General features: G+C 42.5%; 2 protein-coding genes across 2 annotated transcripts; both read right to left on the bottom strand.

The window, feature by feature from the left end:
* Positions 1 to 2,918: 2,918 nt before the first annotated feature.
* T265_14355 (hypothetical protein) lies at positions 2,919 to 4,712 on the bottom strand (the record flags this gene model as incomplete). Its single annotated transcript, XM_009173277.1, is given in 3 exon segments — positions 2,919 to 3,206; positions 3,211 to 3,288; positions 4,662 to 4,712. Coding segments are annotated over 3 exon segments (417 nt in total).
* A 33-nt stretch (positions 4,713 to 4,745) lies between these two features.
* On the bottom strand, positions 4,746 to 16,188 carry T265_07683 (hypothetical protein; the record flags this gene model as incomplete). Its single annotated transcript, XM_009173262.1, has 4 exons — positions 4,746 to 4,780; positions 7,894 to 8,050; positions 9,722 to 9,804; positions 16,116 to 16,188. The coding sequence occupies 4 exons, from the start codon at positions 16,186 to 16,188 to the stop codon at positions 4,746 to 4,748; spliced, it is 348 nt and encodes a 115-aa protein (XP_009171526.1).
* Between the last annotated feature and the right edge of the window lie 592 nt (positions 16,189 to 16,780).

Below are 16,780 nucleotides of genomic sequence, written 5' to 3'. Positions count from 1 at the left end.
CTGGCGCCTCCGAATCAGTTACAACCAGTACACAGGAGAGACTCGTTGGGTTCACGTGTGAGGAATGTGGCAAGTGCTGCAAATCGAAAGCTGGCTTGGTAGCCCATCATCGAGTTCACGACAATGAAAGTGTTGGTACGAACACAGTCGCCCAATTGGCCTGCGCTGATTGTTCCCGCCTTTTTCCGACGAAGATTGGCCTGAGTCAACACCGCCGGCACGCACACCCCACCCAGCATAATGCAGATAAGCTTGGCCGAGTGAAGTATTCCGGTACCCTCTGGTCCCAGCAAGAGTCACAATCGCTCTTACGCCTGGCTAACAATTTATATCCATCTTGTGGCACGCAAACCGAGCTGTTCACGAGATTGGAGCAGTATTTTCCTGGTCGATCGGCTAATAGCATCAAAACCAGGTTACGGGTGCTTAACTGGCATGCACCACAGGACGAATCATCATCCGATGAACCTGAGCAAACTATCGGCAAGACGACGGCCTACTCATCAGAAGCAGATGACTACAGCGTCTGGTTTAAACAAACCGTGGATTGCATCGTGTCACTCTTGGAATCCCATGCTGGCCGTTCGCTTACTAGTGTTGATACTCTGGCATTTGCCCAAGGGTTGCAGTCTGGCATCATGACACCAGAGCAAGTCCTGTCGCTTCTGGACCTCCACGCCTCCAGGACATTTCCACACACCTGGAAAACTGTTTCCCGACGTCGCCGTCAGTTAGCCCATCGGATCCCGGTCAACCGAAAGCAGATCCGCCGAGCCAACTACGCCGCCATCCAGACCCTATACCACCAAAGACGGAAAGATGCAGCGTCTGCTGTACTCGATGGGTCATGGAAAGATTTATCCAACGGAAACTGCGGCCTACCTACGGACGCCGAAAAGTGTTGGAAACAAGTGCTCTCAGCTCCAAAACACGCGGATAGCCGACCAAGTCGCATAGTAGTACCATCCGACTGGAGCTTGATCGAGTCAATTACAGGAGAGGAAGTTGGCCGTACGATCCGTTTAATGGGCAATTCGTCCCCAGGCCTGGACAAGCTCACACCCAGGACGCTCCGCCGGTTCAATGCCAGTGTGCTCGCTGGATATTTCAACTTATTTTTGTTATCTGGGGGTTGTCCCCCACATCTGTGTCGAGTCCGTATTACTCTAGTTCCAAAGGTCCCACATCCGACTTCACCAGACCAACTGAAACGGATCTCCGTGTCATCCATTCTTGTCAGTTGCTTCCATAAGGTGCTTGCTGATCGCTGGCGTCGTAGATTGCAACTGCCCTCTCTTCAGTTTGCATTTCTGCATCGAGACGGCTGTTTGGAAGCCACATCGCTGTTGCATGCCCTGCTTCGTCACTCTTCAGCGACTGCTTCTAACCTCAGCTTGGCGTTTGTCGATATCTCGAAAGCGTTCGATTCGGTTTCGCATGACACAATCGTCAGATCTGCCAAGGCGTTTGGAGCTCCGTCACCTCTAGTTCGATACATCGCACAGTCCTATGAGAATGCTGTAGCAGTTTTCCCCAGTTCCGAGGTTCACTGCCACAGAGGTGTGAGGCAAGGAGATCCACTCTCCCCATTATTATTCATTATGACAATGGATGAGGTTCTTGGATTGTCGATGCCGCAACTGGGATACCAGTTCCATGACACCTTAGTAGATGGTTTTGCTTTCGCTGACGACTGGGTCGTGTGTGCAGAAAGTCAGGCACGCCTTAAAGAGAAGCTTGAAGCTGCTGCGGTCGAGTTGGGAAGAGCTGGCATGAAAATAAACGCCCGAAAGACTAAAGTGATGGTTATTTGTGGGGACAGGAAACATCGGGCAACAGCAGTCTCAGTCGAACCATTTCGCTTTGCCGAGGAACTAATCACTCCTCTGGGTCCGACAGACACTGTAACATATTTGGGCATTCCCTTTACCTCCAAGGGGAAAGGGGTCTTCAACCACCGACAGCACCTGCTCAAACTGCTCGAAGAAGTGACGCGTGCCCCGTTGAAGCCGCATCAAAGAATGGATATCACGAGGAACTACCTGATACCAAGGCTGACATATTCGCTCGTGCTCGGCCAAGTCCACAGGAACACGCTAAAAAGATTGGACAACTACATCAGGCAATATATTCGTGGCTGGCTACGTCTACCGAAGGACACCCCGATCAGCTACATCCACGCCGGTAAACAACATGGGGGACTTGGTATCCCAAGTCTGAGTGCAACAATCCCGATGCAGCGGAAAACGCGTATGGAAAAGCTCCTTTCTACTCAGTGCCGAGTACTACGCAATGTGGTCAACGATTCCGCATTCGGCAAAATTGTTCGGGATCTCAGCCTTCCGATCCGAGTCCATGGAGCATGCGTAAACACCAAGGAGGAGCTGGTGGCTGCTTGGGGTGAAAGTCTGCACAACAGCGCTGACGGTCGCGGTTTACGAGAGTTGGTCACTTCGCCTCTCTCGAATCGATGGCTCGTATTCCCAGAACGAGTGTTTCCACGGATATTTATCCGGGGTATCCAGCTCCGATGCAACCTGCTTAGGACGAGAGTTAGAAGCGCTCGGCATGGTCATGGTGGCCAGACGATCTTATGTCGTGGAAACTGTGGCCAACCGGAGAGTTTGGTGCATATTTTGCAATCCTGCTGGATTACGCATGATGCCAGGTGTGCTCGTCATAATCGGGTTGCAAGGGAACTTGCAAAACGTCTCCGTCGACTGGGGTACACCGTCTTCGAGGAGTTGAGAACCCCTACTTCTACGTCGTTCATCAAACCTGACCTAATCGCTGTTCGAGATCGCCGTGCAACCGTAATAGACGTTAGCATAGTCTCGGATGGGCGTGGAGAGATAGTGTGGAATGAGAAGAAGCAGAAGTATGGTGCTGATGAACATTCCCTCGCCATAATCTCAGCCCTACATGCCATCGGTTGTGATATCGACTTTTTGGTTCAGCAACCGGTGATCATCTCCTATCGAGGGATCTGCTTCTCTGAATCCGCTAAGGCTGTTATTGGACTGGGACTTCCTAAGGTCGCAGTCAGTGACTTGTGTTTGCTTGCCATTGTGGGCTCCCTGCGTACTTATGACACTTTTATGCGTGGCACATGGCGTTGAAGGTACATTTTTGCCATTTAATTTCACACCAGACACAGTATGACGGACACTTTGTGCCTGATGTGCGATTCTTGACTGTGCTAGCGCCTACCTGGCCTTGAAGAGCATTCCACACTGTTTGTCCTTTCTTCGGTTGTGGGTCTTTAGACGCCTGTTTCCATACCAAAATCTTTACATACTCTGGGATTCACCTCATCAGACTGGAACTGTTCTTGGCATGATTTCGAATGAGACGTTTCTCTCTTTTCTCCCATATTCTCCTGTTACTCTTTCGCATTCATCGCTTGTATTCACCTTTTATGTTTGTGATCATGTTCCTCAAAAATAAATGATAATAGTATGGAGAAGAAGAAACTATGTTTATATTTAGCGTGACTCAGTGTTGGTATCTTCAGACATGACTGGCGCTTAAAGCACTAAAGGCATAGAGAGAAAGGAATATGAGAAAGGGCAGATCTTTTTGAGTGACGGGTGTTAAAAATGTTGAAGATTGCATATGTTGGATAAACATGGATGCAACGGTCTTTGATAAACAATGGAAACAACCTAAGAGAAAGGACAAAAGCTTCCAAAACATCTGCATTGATGTTATGGATAAGAGGAAATGGACCGCCAAGCGGTTACAGTTACTTACAGTCTGGTCCATCAAATCAGGATGTAGTCCTTCCATTGTCAGTCTCGCAGCTGGATCACCATACCATACCTAAGCGAAAACCTTCATCTTTTCGAATCGCGCCAGTTTGGTTTCACCAAAGGAATTCAGGACAAATGCTATACCCAAAATGCATGCACCCAAAGGTCACCAGCAGAGCTATGAACATGAAAGATAATTCATGGACTCGTACTGGTTACCGCTTGGAAGACTGTCTAATTCTGTATCACATGTTTTTTCACCAAAGATTGACTGCACAACGTTGGAAAAAATAGGGGTGACGGAGATGGAGTTGAACGAAGAGACGCTTGGGGATAAGGTGTACTCGGGAATTTTTCGAGCAGATGGAAGTACACGAGAGGACAGGGAAAGACGAATGGGACGTTATATAATTGTAGCAGGCTATGAAGCATGGGTACGAAACGAAACAAAACGAAACGGGGGCTGCTACCCCAGACAGAAGGCTCGGAGACATTTGAAGGTATTAAGAATTGGTGAATAGCCATAGTTGAAATGGCAAGTAGCAGGTGAGAGAACAGAAAATAGAAAAATTTAGACTGATTGCTTTTACAAGATTCAATCAGTACTAAGGTGTGGCAAGTGTGCTGGATAGTTGATCGGTCATACTACTAACTAACATATTCTTGTTCTTTACAATGGACGCAGAACGGAATCCGTGGACACCATCACGGCTCACAGAAGATGAACAAGATAAGTAGGTTCTTCCTTTAACCAACCTGAGGGCATGCAAATCTAGACCATTCTCCGAGCTTGCCAAGTTCGGCGAACAGACGAACAACCAAGCAGCGAACCAGAGCTACCTACATTCTACAACATTGCCAAGGCGTTAGTACTGAGATAACTCCATGTTTATGGTATTCTCAACTTACGTGCAAACCGCTTTCCTCAAGTTCCCACTCTCGAACCGGGATTCGAAGCATAATATTTCGGAACTCGGAGAAGGTTCATATACTTCAGCAACTTTTCCATCGGTTTTTGAAGCCCCAAACTGTACAAAATAAGAAACACTGCCACACGATTAAATGTTTCACTTTTATTTTGAAACTTAAAGCATGCTAAGGCAAATACCAAGCGTAAGGAGCACCAAGTTACAAGCGGAAGGCTTCCAAAAACATACCTTTTTGTCCACAATTGCTGATTTGTCAAAAAAGCAGGTTGATTTTGCATGATTAAATCATCCAACAAAATGAATGATTCATGAGTAGAGATAGGAAATTATGATAACAAATGGAGTACCTTTTCAAGTGATTTTATTCTTTCTACAGCGAATACGTTATTTTTCTGTGGAAAAATGACGTGCAGGCCATGACATTCGGGGTTACATATCAAGTTCTAACTTAAAATTTTCAACGATCTTTAAAAGTTTGTTAGATATTTGTCATTTGTATTTTCTCGACTTAGAAAAGCCACATGATCAAACATTCCTTTATTGCAACCAAATCAGTTTTTTGCTGAAGTTTCTGGCCACTCGGGGTCGACTGTACGCTCTTGAGCTAAGCATTTTTGCATAGCGGGGGCATTAACATAACTCTGTGGAAAATGCGACCGTTAACAACTCTAGTACATCCGGGTGGATCGATAGGTCAGGTGTGCCTCGTCCTGTGGAAACTTGAATACTAATCAGATGTCAGATTCTTTGTGCAGCTAATTATTGACCCTCAATAGAGAACCATCAAATCGTACCCTATCCACTTTTCCGTGGGAAATACAATATAACCAGTCAATAGGGTCTAACTGAAGCTCAAAACAATGGTAGCCTAAAGTTGAGGTTCCACCTTACACCTGTATCTTTGAAAAGAATTTTAACCAGATTACTAGGAGGTCGTCAAAGTTATAAATCACCGTCACGTTTACTCGGTCACGCTGGCTATAAGTTCATAGCTGAGGTACCCCCATAACATCCCACGTAACTAAACATCGAATAAAGCTGAGTGGCATCGTGTCTACACGCAATGGATTTCGCTTAGCTGGTCTCTCTCACCAATAGTGGGTGACTGAGATCAGCTTGATAATCAACAAACTCAATGTGGAAATCTGAAAATAATTATGAAAGGAAACTCAAGGTGAACGAATATCGCGTTCTAGAGCGTCATATTCCATTTCAGGTTGGTGTCGTTAGGTTACAAAATCAGGGGCATTTTCTGTGATGTGTTACCAAATTTGGTTAAGTGCAGCTCGCAGTGATGGCTGCACATCCAAAACGGTTTACCTGTCTAATTGGATCTTCTCTATTGGGTTCGGATGCATGCCTGGGGACAATGCCTCGTCTAGATACCACAAAAGTTCGTTAACAACAAAATACAAGCGATTCATGTAGACAACACGAGGTCGGAGTGTACTTGAGCGCCATGTTGCGAAAATTGAAACAGAGGTGGGGATCTAATGTGACCCCGGATTTCCTGTTCAATGTTAGCTGTCTTCCTGAGTTCCAAATGCTTACTTATTTGGGTAGCCGCCTCTCCTTTGAGATGGCAACGACAAGTTTTCATCTTAGAACCGACTAGGAATTAGATCAGTTCTTATTGTGAAGGTAAGGTTAAATTTCTCAGAAACCGTACAGCGACAAACAGATCCATAACACGTTGGTTATAGCAAATAATATCGAGCGCCTCCAGAAAAACCTAAACTAATGTTATGAGATGTCTGTTGTAGTATGTCTGGAAAACCGAGCACAGTTAAATGCCAAGACTTAAAAACTTTTCTTTACTAGAAATACGGACACTTTTTTGAATGGCAAGGTGGTGAGTAGTATGTAAGATTGGCAGCCATCAATGACTGATAGGTTATTTCAAGAGAATAGGGAAGATACATGAGTTACCAGATATGATGACATTCTTCTGAGGCTTCTGTCTAAGGTTCACACCTCTTGTTGTGTAAAATGTAAAGGACACAAGTTTTCAAAACTATCTGAATAAGCTAACAGCTGGTTATACATAGAACCACACGTGTGCTTCTTACCGTATCGAAAAGTAATCAACTATTTAGCGGAAATCCTTCTGCAGTGCTATAAAATAAATGTGACCCATGTATATTGGTTATTCTTTGATACTTAGATATTTGTTCGTGAGAATTATATGGAAGGGGTTCCTGGCAACTCCGATTCTTCCCTGCCTATCTCTCATTTTCTTATTATAACAACGAAATACATTTACCGAGGATTACGTTTATTCTTTTGTCCCATGCGCCAAACTACCTGTCCATGAAAAATCTTGTTCTCCTAATCTTTGTTTTCACACGCCGGCTACTTAGTCCTTCACTATCACTTGATCCTCAACTAACGCATCTACACTTATCCGTGTTAGGATTACTGCCTATGTCGAAGATGACCCGCTCCGTATGCCAAACAATCACATGCTACACCGGTGCTCGAAACAATGGCCTTGAATCCAGATAACGCAACGGTCCCATGGTAACGCTGTTTGCTAAACATGTACGTACTAATGCAAGTACGCTGTTTCAATAAAGGAAAGAAATACTGAACAACCCTAGAGACAAGTCACTAGTGATTGATGATCTGCTCGTGCAATTTTGTCCACTTACGGGGTTGTGGTAATCACTTGAATTCTGGCAAAACTATTATCCGTGTGTGTGTTGACAAGTGTAAACAATTGCCAAAGCACCGGTGCTAATGATTCATATTCCATGGTTTTGCTGTGTAAAATTTTTAATTTAGCAGTTATCCCTTCATGTAGTGTTGGTGTGGGATTACGTCGGGAAGTCACAGACACAAACCCCAAGAAAAAAGGCAGGTCTTTTGCTATGGTTAGCATACCATAAGGAATGTCATATAGTCCAATTTCACCGTCTTGATTGTTTTGGAAAGGTTTTTAAATAAGTAACAGAGACCATGGAAACGGTTTTCCTCAGTGTTCTGTGACTTAGTTGGCTGCTCAAGCAGAACAGTTGAATCAACGGTTGTCAGGCCATTTTGTTAACAACTTAGTCTAATGTGAGGCTGCTAGTAAGGCAAATATGATTGAGCGGCAACTGCGACAAAACTCAGCAGCACCCAAAATTGCTGCGAAAAGACGCAATACCCCAACTTAGTTTGGGAAAGATATAACCGTTTATGTTAGTTATTTAATGTTGCTCTATCTATACAGGAAAATGTTGGTATCTTAGGTAGCGCAGATGGTCGTTGGCTTGTTCGCTGAGCTGGGCAATTTGATTGCAAACGTTTCATCACCAATCGAGATGACATCATCAGTGCGTTATTGGGGAGCATAGTGGTGCGTAGCGATGGTTTATTGGTTGTGCTCTACCCAATAGTGAACAAATGGACAAAACATTCCAGATTGCCATTCGAAATGAGGGCGACCCTACATATATGCACTGACAAGCTTGTAGTGACTGGGCGAACGTGGTGTCCGGCTCATTTAATTGGTTAGCTCAATGCCCGGTGAATTTCATCAGAGAAGTGGATCGATTTGTCATTACGGTTGATTTTCACCAGAACAAGGATCAATTTGCAAGATAAGTGAAAGTAATAAGGGTGTTCAAAATGTCAACATGCGATCCAGTAACATGTTACAGCTGCGAATCCTTCGCCAGGTTGATAAAATCTGATTTCCCCCTGAATTTTCTCAATAATCCGCTTGCTTTTTTCAAACTTGAGACTGTGGTAGTGATTGACACAGAAGTCAAAATTTCAACTCCGCTGAGAATCTTGCACTAAACGCCAAACTACCTCACCCATCTGAAATAAAAATTCATATATCTGAGTTGCGCCGGCCTTTGGTTTACTTTGAAGCTGCTACAAGTTGGCATTTAAAAAAACGTTGATGTGCTTGCATTTTGGCAATTATGTCATGCAGCCAGTCTTGGTTGCCTGTAGCGTGAACACCTATGGTGTTTACGAAAGAAGCATTCCATTAAACGTACGCATTTTATTCAGTAGCAAACATTCTATTAGGTTTTCCTAAATTCAAATAAGACGTTATGTCACATTTTCTAACAACCTAATAAAACAAATTAAGAGGCATTTGGCTGGTCGACATAATACATGTTTTAGGTTTACTCATTCACAGTTTCATTAACTAATACATTGTTCTCAACGGGCGGGAGATTTGTTGAATCTTAATTTTGATATCTCCGTCTGACCAGATATGCTGTCCTGGTGGGACTATCCTGATTGGTCGATATTAAATCGGGTAGGACTGCTCGCTTTTCTTTCCCATCATTGATGCATATTCTCAGCTGTAGAGCTCCAGTCACCTGACAGATAACCCGTGTCACCAAAACTCAAACAGTGCTTTTGAGAATGCTGTAGTTTAAAATGTACTTGAATTTGCTTGTTCAGAAATAGTTCGTCAGTGAATTTGCAATGAGTTTTTTGGACAGGTTCAATGAATGTCCGAAAGCTAGGGCTTTTCAGCGGCTCTCACTTTTTATTTGCTCACTGAGCTTTAATCGGTTTATGTTGATCAGACGAAGAGGAAAATTCGACACACTTTAACAGAAGGTGGAAGCCTTCATGACAAATACCAGTCAGATCTCAAAAGTGGACAATGACAAAATCTCACACCGGATCAGGTTGAAAGAACGCATTTGTTTTCCGTCTGATAGAAGTTTGTCCGCGCACTGTACCGTTCACCGTTTTACTCTTTCACTCGTTTCGGATTCTGCAACTGTCTGATATCTTCAAGCGAAACGAAATTTCCTGATCGCTTTCAACCAAACTGTGTTAGACAATCAAAAGGTTTTTTCGCGGCGCCAAAACACTCATTCGAGATAGCCGTTTGTGTAACTCTAGTCGGTTCTTAACAAAACAAAGCATCACCAACTTTACGCATTAGTACAGTCAAATTTTATAGCGTCACCAACTTTACGCATTATGTACAGTCAATTTTATATTTCACAGAAGTTGTGTGTGAGTAAAAAAACAAGAGTTTTCGGAAGAATCTTCATGAAATACTTAACATGCACTTACATATTTGCCAACATTCGGTTCATAACAATAGACCAATAGAGAAGTGTCTGCGTTGACTATTGGAGGCTCCAGTTCCATCCCAGCTGTAAATGGTTGAAGATGCCATTAAAATCCCAGACAGTAGAGTCTAAATTAGGCTTTAGATGTGTATTCAAGGTTGTACCAATAACTTTTCGTGCTTAACAGTAACAGACAAACAACCCTTTTTTGCTAGTCAGTTGACTCCATGCCGTAGGGGGATTTGAAACGATACACAGTTCCTTCTTTGCCGTTTCACAGAAGATCCGTGTGTCAGGATTAAGAAGGAATCATGTACCAAAGTTCTCCGGACCAGTGTGGAAAGAGCACATTTGAGAACAGATAATTTATGCCAGAAAACCAGCCGTCCGGCTGGGCTAAAACTCGCTGCTCATTAGCCTTTAACTGCCTGGTTGGACCAGAATTAGGAATGTTATGTGTGGTTTGGAATTCATTTCACGGAATGCCGTTGTTTGCTACTAGGTTGTATTCAGCGCAGTATTCTTATAAGACGTCGCTGTAAACAAAGGATGGCCGTGTCTAAGACAGATGTCTATTTTCAGTCATCACATTATCGAGACTGATCAAAGTATGTCAATGCTTTGCAGCTATCAGAGCATTGTTACTGAAAACACAAACAACCATTGCCAAATTGGACGTGTGACAAAAGAAACACATGATCGATTAGGTCGAAAAGTGCTCCACCAGTGGAAAAGACAAACAAAGTAAACCCAAAATATCACTGTGTGAGCTTGCAAGCTGTTTTTTAAGCAATCGATCGGTTACTTGTTCACTGTGAGGAAACTAACTTAAAGTCTAATAACGCAACTTCTAAACATGCAGGTGAGGTGTTGCGTTGACTTCCAATCTCTCACTAGAGGAAGCGCTGAATTTCGAGGAGAAGCGGAACTGATAAGTAGCTGTTAGGTCTTCCGGACTTGCAAAAAAACTACACAAAAAACGACAGCGTTTCATTTGCCTGCGTTTCAGTTAACTCCAACAGCAGTCTTGTTTGTACACGATGTCATTGTCCTGACAGTAGAACTCAGGAGCATCCTTCAGTATTGAAAGACGAAAAGAACAAAATCACTAATCCTAAGGAAAAGAAATCCTATATTAATTCAACTCCCATTGCTTGTGATATCCGTGGTCGATTGCACATACAGTGCAAACTAAGTACCATATTTGGTGAACAGGCCAAGAACTGATATCAAACACAAATATAGAACTAATGTGGGTACTCTCAAAACCTAAATTAAAGAGGTATCTGAGTGTACTCGAGTGACTCACAAACATGTGGTGGCAACCAAAAAGTCTGCAGCAAGCGAAATCATGAAGTACTCTTCCATAATTCAACATTGTTTTCCTATATAATGAATTTCGACATATACACATATATATATATATATATATTGGTCAAGGGCGTTTTTTTCGAATCGGAGGGAATTTTTTCGCTGATGTTTTTGCCGTAAACATTGTTTTGAGTTGACTCACAGCTTAAGTAAGGCCTTCAAGGAGCAGTCTGAGTACTCCTGGTTGGTTCGTTTTATAAATCGTGCCACTTTTATTCCTATAATTTGTGGGAAATTTGTAAAACAAACCCACTGTGGTTTTTCTTGTACATTTTTGAGCAAGGCAACATTTGTACGACGTCCATGAATCTGTGTGACTGGTGGCCACTAAATTATTAATAATACTCTGCAATGTATGAAGCACTGTGATTGGTACTCAGAAGTTCCTGTATCTAACAAGCTTGTTTTCAGTTACCAACTCCATATATGGTTCCCAGATTGAATAGTCGGCCCTCTAATTTATTGCTAGAATATTTCATCGTCGTTAACCAAACGTGTAAATTAGTCATGGTTGTTAAAAAAGAAATACACTTCCGTTTATTGCAGCCTCCTAGATACGCACTTAGATATCGGTATCACAGCTGATGTTCCTATGGTAACTACGTTTGGGTAATTATATGGATTGCTGTGGTTATTGGAAGCATAATACTTTGCCTTACTTGAGTCGAACTGTTTTGCGCCGCACTTCTTTCGGAGACAAACATCGTTTTATCATACATCAGCGTTGGACCACAGCTGATATGTCGAACTAAAGGTCTGCGATTTATAGTCTTCAGTTGCATCCTGCACAGTGATTCGATAGAAATAAAGTAGTATAATATAAATTGCTTTCGGAGGCTGCAAAGTACCCTAGGGCTTACAGAAGCACTCCTTCTGGGTCACACAAATAGACACATAGTCCCCAGTGGCATGATTATATGCTATAATTGGTTTACCAGTATTCATATATGTTATCAGTGGTCAGTTTTTTCTGACACACACTCTGACTTTTATTTTCCATTCAACAAAATGTTTATAAAGGATCGTGACGGAAGTACACCGTCACCATCGCAATGTTCTTGAAACAATGTTTACTTCTTGAAAGCGTGTATCTTTATGCGCCTCTATTTTTAGTACTTGGTGCATCTGTTTCTGACACACTCCCCAGGGAAGATGGTTTCAGTTTGGTCTTTACGGGAATCGCAAAGAATGCCTCAACCGACGTTAACAGAAATGTGATTAGTCTTCTATGTGGCTGCTTTCTATATCACGCTCGTTTCAATCTATATTCTAATGGCAGTGATCCTTTAACTCACATCAAAACAACTTGGGCGTATCCTGGTGCCAAGCTGACATTATTTTCTGAGTTTCCACTCTTGACCAACTAGTCACAATCGTTACTCTTCCTACTTTTTACAGGCTACTCATCCTTCTATCTAGACCTCTTTGATCACGCCGACCTGCCAAACATGCAAAGTTGATCTTCCCCGAGGACCACGAGGGCATATTTAACTTTCAAGATTTGTGTAATCTCCGCAGTTTATTCATCAACGACATCTTAGTTCCAGTGTGAGATCCTTAAGCGAAGTCTTCCATGTGTTTGACAAAATACGGAAGTCCCTTTTCCATTTTGCATAAACAAACTCCCAGTTCTCAAAGCATCATGTCACATCGCCCCTAAACCTGTCTCTGTCTTTTTGATGTGATGTTCTTCAGTGACCTCACAAAATGACCTCATGGTGTGAACGTGCGAGTCTTGTGTCTTTTTAAATTTTCTAGTTTGTCTTCTTCGTCTGCCAGCATTTCAATGAGTTCAGAAGGCTTGTAGTCAACATCAAAATACCCGCAGGCATGGTGATGCAGAAGTAGCCATTTCATCCTTTCTTTAATCGCCATTATTCAACCGTACATAGATTAGTGTTCACAAGCTTTGATGCTCGCATTTCCTCACCGTTTATGGAGGCAAAGACCTCAACTCTTTTATTGATTGCATTTTTCCCGGAACTTAGATATTTTTGGTTGGCTGTTGTCATGTGACATTTTGGTGCATTACAATTAGGTCTTGGACGTTTAAGTACTTAGTATCATGCTCACAACAAACCCCCGTATCTTAGTTCGATTTAAATAAATAAAGAATCTTTTCTGATAATATTAAAAGGCTTTTTTATGTTCATGAATAGATGCAGTGCGTTGTTTTCTCTCTTTTATTTTCCGACCCACGATGGTTCACAGATTACTGCATACATTCACTTATAGTTTATAGCCCGTTTTGCAAAATAGACATTACTTACAAAATTTACATGAACTGCCTGTTACAATTCGTCTCCAACTTCTTAGATGTGAAGCATCATTATTCTAGGAGAGTAGAGAAAGATAAAAGGCGAAGAGATGTATTCGGAGCACTTCCTGAGTGAAGATGAAGTGAACCATCTCCTTCATTCACGCCTTGCCAGTGTCTTGAATAGAGACTTAGACACCCGGTAGACAAAGTTGCATATTAAATGAAGTGGCAATAATGCGAGTGCACGAAGGAGTTGTTCACAATTAATCCACGGGGCTATCCAGGTGACGAATTTAAAGATTGCATCAAGTCTCAGCACAAAGTAAATTCGAAAATAATGGTTCAATAAGCAGGGCTAGACTGAATAAGTAAAGTCAAATCTATCATAACATCAACTTGCTTTGATGTAGTAAGGACAAGTATATCAATTCCATTCTGGTCGGACAAGCCAAAATTCGGAAGCATATCACAGCTTTTGCGCGAGGCAGGAATGGTGGTTTAAATGCATAGGTAGCGTCGGGTGGCGGATTCAAGTTTTTCGAACAGTTCTTTTGGTATATGCTTTGCAGTCTACTTCTCTGGTGCCTAAATTGATGCCTCACACTGACTATAGTCTAAAGACTAATTAGAAAAAAAACGTTTTACACCAGTGCATCACTACGTCGCCGTGTTAATCAGTACATTCTTCGGTGTCTATGCTAGAGTAGGGTAGTGCCCTACATGCATCAACTCAAGCACACTCCAGGTTGTGACTTGTGTTTACTGACACAGATCAAGAACGATCTGTGTTTTTCCTAAGTAGTCTCTTTCTAAACCCCAAATGTTTCCACGCCGACGGAGAATAGATGGAAAGCTTCTTATGTGAACGATTTACAAGCAAAGACTGCTCTTCTATTGGTACTGGTTTGCCTAAATGAGATGACGACTCATACTGCAACCATCTTCTTTTCCTGAAGATATGATTACGTAGGGACATCTTTGGATGGGCTATTTTGCACACAAGAATCTGTCTTCAGACATTGAAGCCAGTTGTGAAATTAATCCTGTTTAAAATCTGTCTGTGACGGATACAACGTCATCGTTGTCACATTTCATACAAGCTCCCCACGTGCAAGCACTGCTGCGTCGAGTTATCCAATATAAGATTAGGGTTACTGGGAACCTGTTGACGTGTGGCATTAAGTAAGTAAGTGGTAAAGGGACGAATTATGATGGTGTCGATTAGTTGGACTGGAACTAATACAGATGTTGATCAAAGCTGTATCTGTGAGAACAATCGGACGACGTGGGAAACAGGTTTCTTTGAATTATGACTTCCATAAGAAACTGATGCAGTTGTGATCCAATAGCCTGATATTTCCGTTTTGTGTTCAGGAAAGCGTCCACGGAATTCCAGGCCCTTCATTGCTGTCAACAGATAAATCTCAAAAGCAATCAGTTGACATCACCACTTGACACTGCTCATCCATCTCTTCGAATGATTCAAGCTCTAGCTCACTAAGTGAGGTGACATCCAAGCTGATTTGCCTTTCCTTCCATTGACAAGGGTGGCGGTCACCAAGACGGATTAAAGGGAGTAAATAAAAGAAACTGAGAGTATGACTCCGGACACGCTGCTTCGGGAATGGTGTGGCACTCAGATTTTTAGTCTTGAGAACCATATGGTGCTCACAGGTGAGGGTTGCAGTTATCCGACAATTTGTAGTAACAAACAGATGTCCGTTTTCCCGGAAAACTACGTAAAGCCCATTGAGACAAAGAATAAATACGAGTAATTTATGGCTGTATTAGCTTCTTTGAGAAGTTAACATCCAACATTACCGGGATGAAATATTTAATCATAATTCAAGGAAAGTTCGGTTAAAAGAGGACATCCACTATGAATATATTCCCGATATGGCTTTTTTCGGTTGACCAAACGGCGTGAGTTTACAGCATCCGTCTCCACTTATGAATGTATCCCTGGTGAAATTGTGATATGTGGAACACAATAGCTAACAAAAATAGTTCTGCTTTATTGTTAGCTTCATCACGCAGTAGGCACATGTAAACATGACTATTTTCATTGTGCTGCGACGCAATAAGTAGCTTGACCACCGTGGACGAAAGTACGGGGAAAATTGAGGTTCCTGAGAATAACTTTTTCGTCCGTGTAAAGCCCGACGGTGGCTCTTTGCATTTTGTACGAAAGGAGAAGTTGCACTTTTTTCGGTTGACCAAACGGCGTGAGTTTACAGCATCCGTCTCCACTTATGAATGTATCCCTGGTGAAATTGTGATATGTGGAACACAATAGCTAACAAAAATAGTTCTGCTTTATTGTTAGCTTCATCACGCAGTAGGCACATGTAAACATGACTATTTTCATTGTGCTGCGACGCAATAAGTAGCTTGACCACCGTGGACGAAAGTACGGGGAAAATTGAGGTTCCTGAGAATAACTTTTTCGTCCGTGTAAAGCCCGACGGTGGCTCTTTGCATTTTGTACGAAAGGAGAAGTTGCACTATCTTGAGTCTCATCAAGTTATACCTACCTATAAATATCCGCTATCATACACATTTTGTTTGCATAAAAATATGACGCACACTGACAAATAAGCCATAACCACTGCCGGAAATAACGCGTATCTCTGTGAGCTGGGCTAAAATGATTGACTCCGATGAGGCAGCGGGAACAAATTGGTGGCCGAAATGATAGAACAGTACCATAGCCAAACGTGGCCAGATAGGCCCATATCGAATTCCTTCAAGAAACTATGCTCACTTGCAAAGTAAAGGGGTTCACGCTTTTCCGGTGGACGATTGACATGTCGGACGGGTTCCGGTATCACCTCCATATTGAGTGGCCTTGAATGAAATGTGGAGAACAGAGAGCAAGGTTCACAGCATGTCCTATAAAATTAGAAGTTTTATAATGAAAATAAGTTCACTCCATGACGATATGTAATGTTCTCGTTAGAAGCCAAGTTTCAATTGCTATGAGGATCCTTTTTCAGCATTTTTGGTTGTTTTGGCTTATTTTGGTAGCGCTGTCCTCTCCTTTTTCTAAACACATTAAAATACGTTGTGTGTCCGCGTACGAGCCTGGGCAATACCAGTAGGCTACGCTAATGGCACAATGAATTCTTTCTGCATTGCCATACTGGAAATTCGCTAGAAACTCTTTCAGTTACAGAAGTGTTAAGGGCCACATTAGTAAAAACCAAATGAACGAATGGTTAGAATACAATCTCCAATGGGCTATTCAACAGTATACATAAACTTCTTCCGATGTCTTCAAGGAAGATTGTGGTTTAAGTTCAAATCAACCTTCCAGAGGCAACACAAACCTTTATAAAAGCATTATCAAAAGTCTCAACTTGACTGTCTAAAATACGGTCAAATAAAGTAGTTCCTAAGGCATCCTGTTAGGGTACCACATGTTGTCCA

This window comes from Opisthorchis viverrini (assembly GCF_000715545.1).
Source record: "Opisthorchis viverrini unplaced genomic scaffold opera_v5_180, whole genome shotgun sequence".
Lineage (NCBI taxonomy): Eukaryota > Metazoa > Platyhelminthes > Trematoda > Opisthorchiida > Opisthorchiidae > Opisthorchis > Opisthorchis viverrini.
Note: the sequence above shows the minus strand (reverse complement) of the source record. Positions and strands in the feature narration are given on the sequence as shown.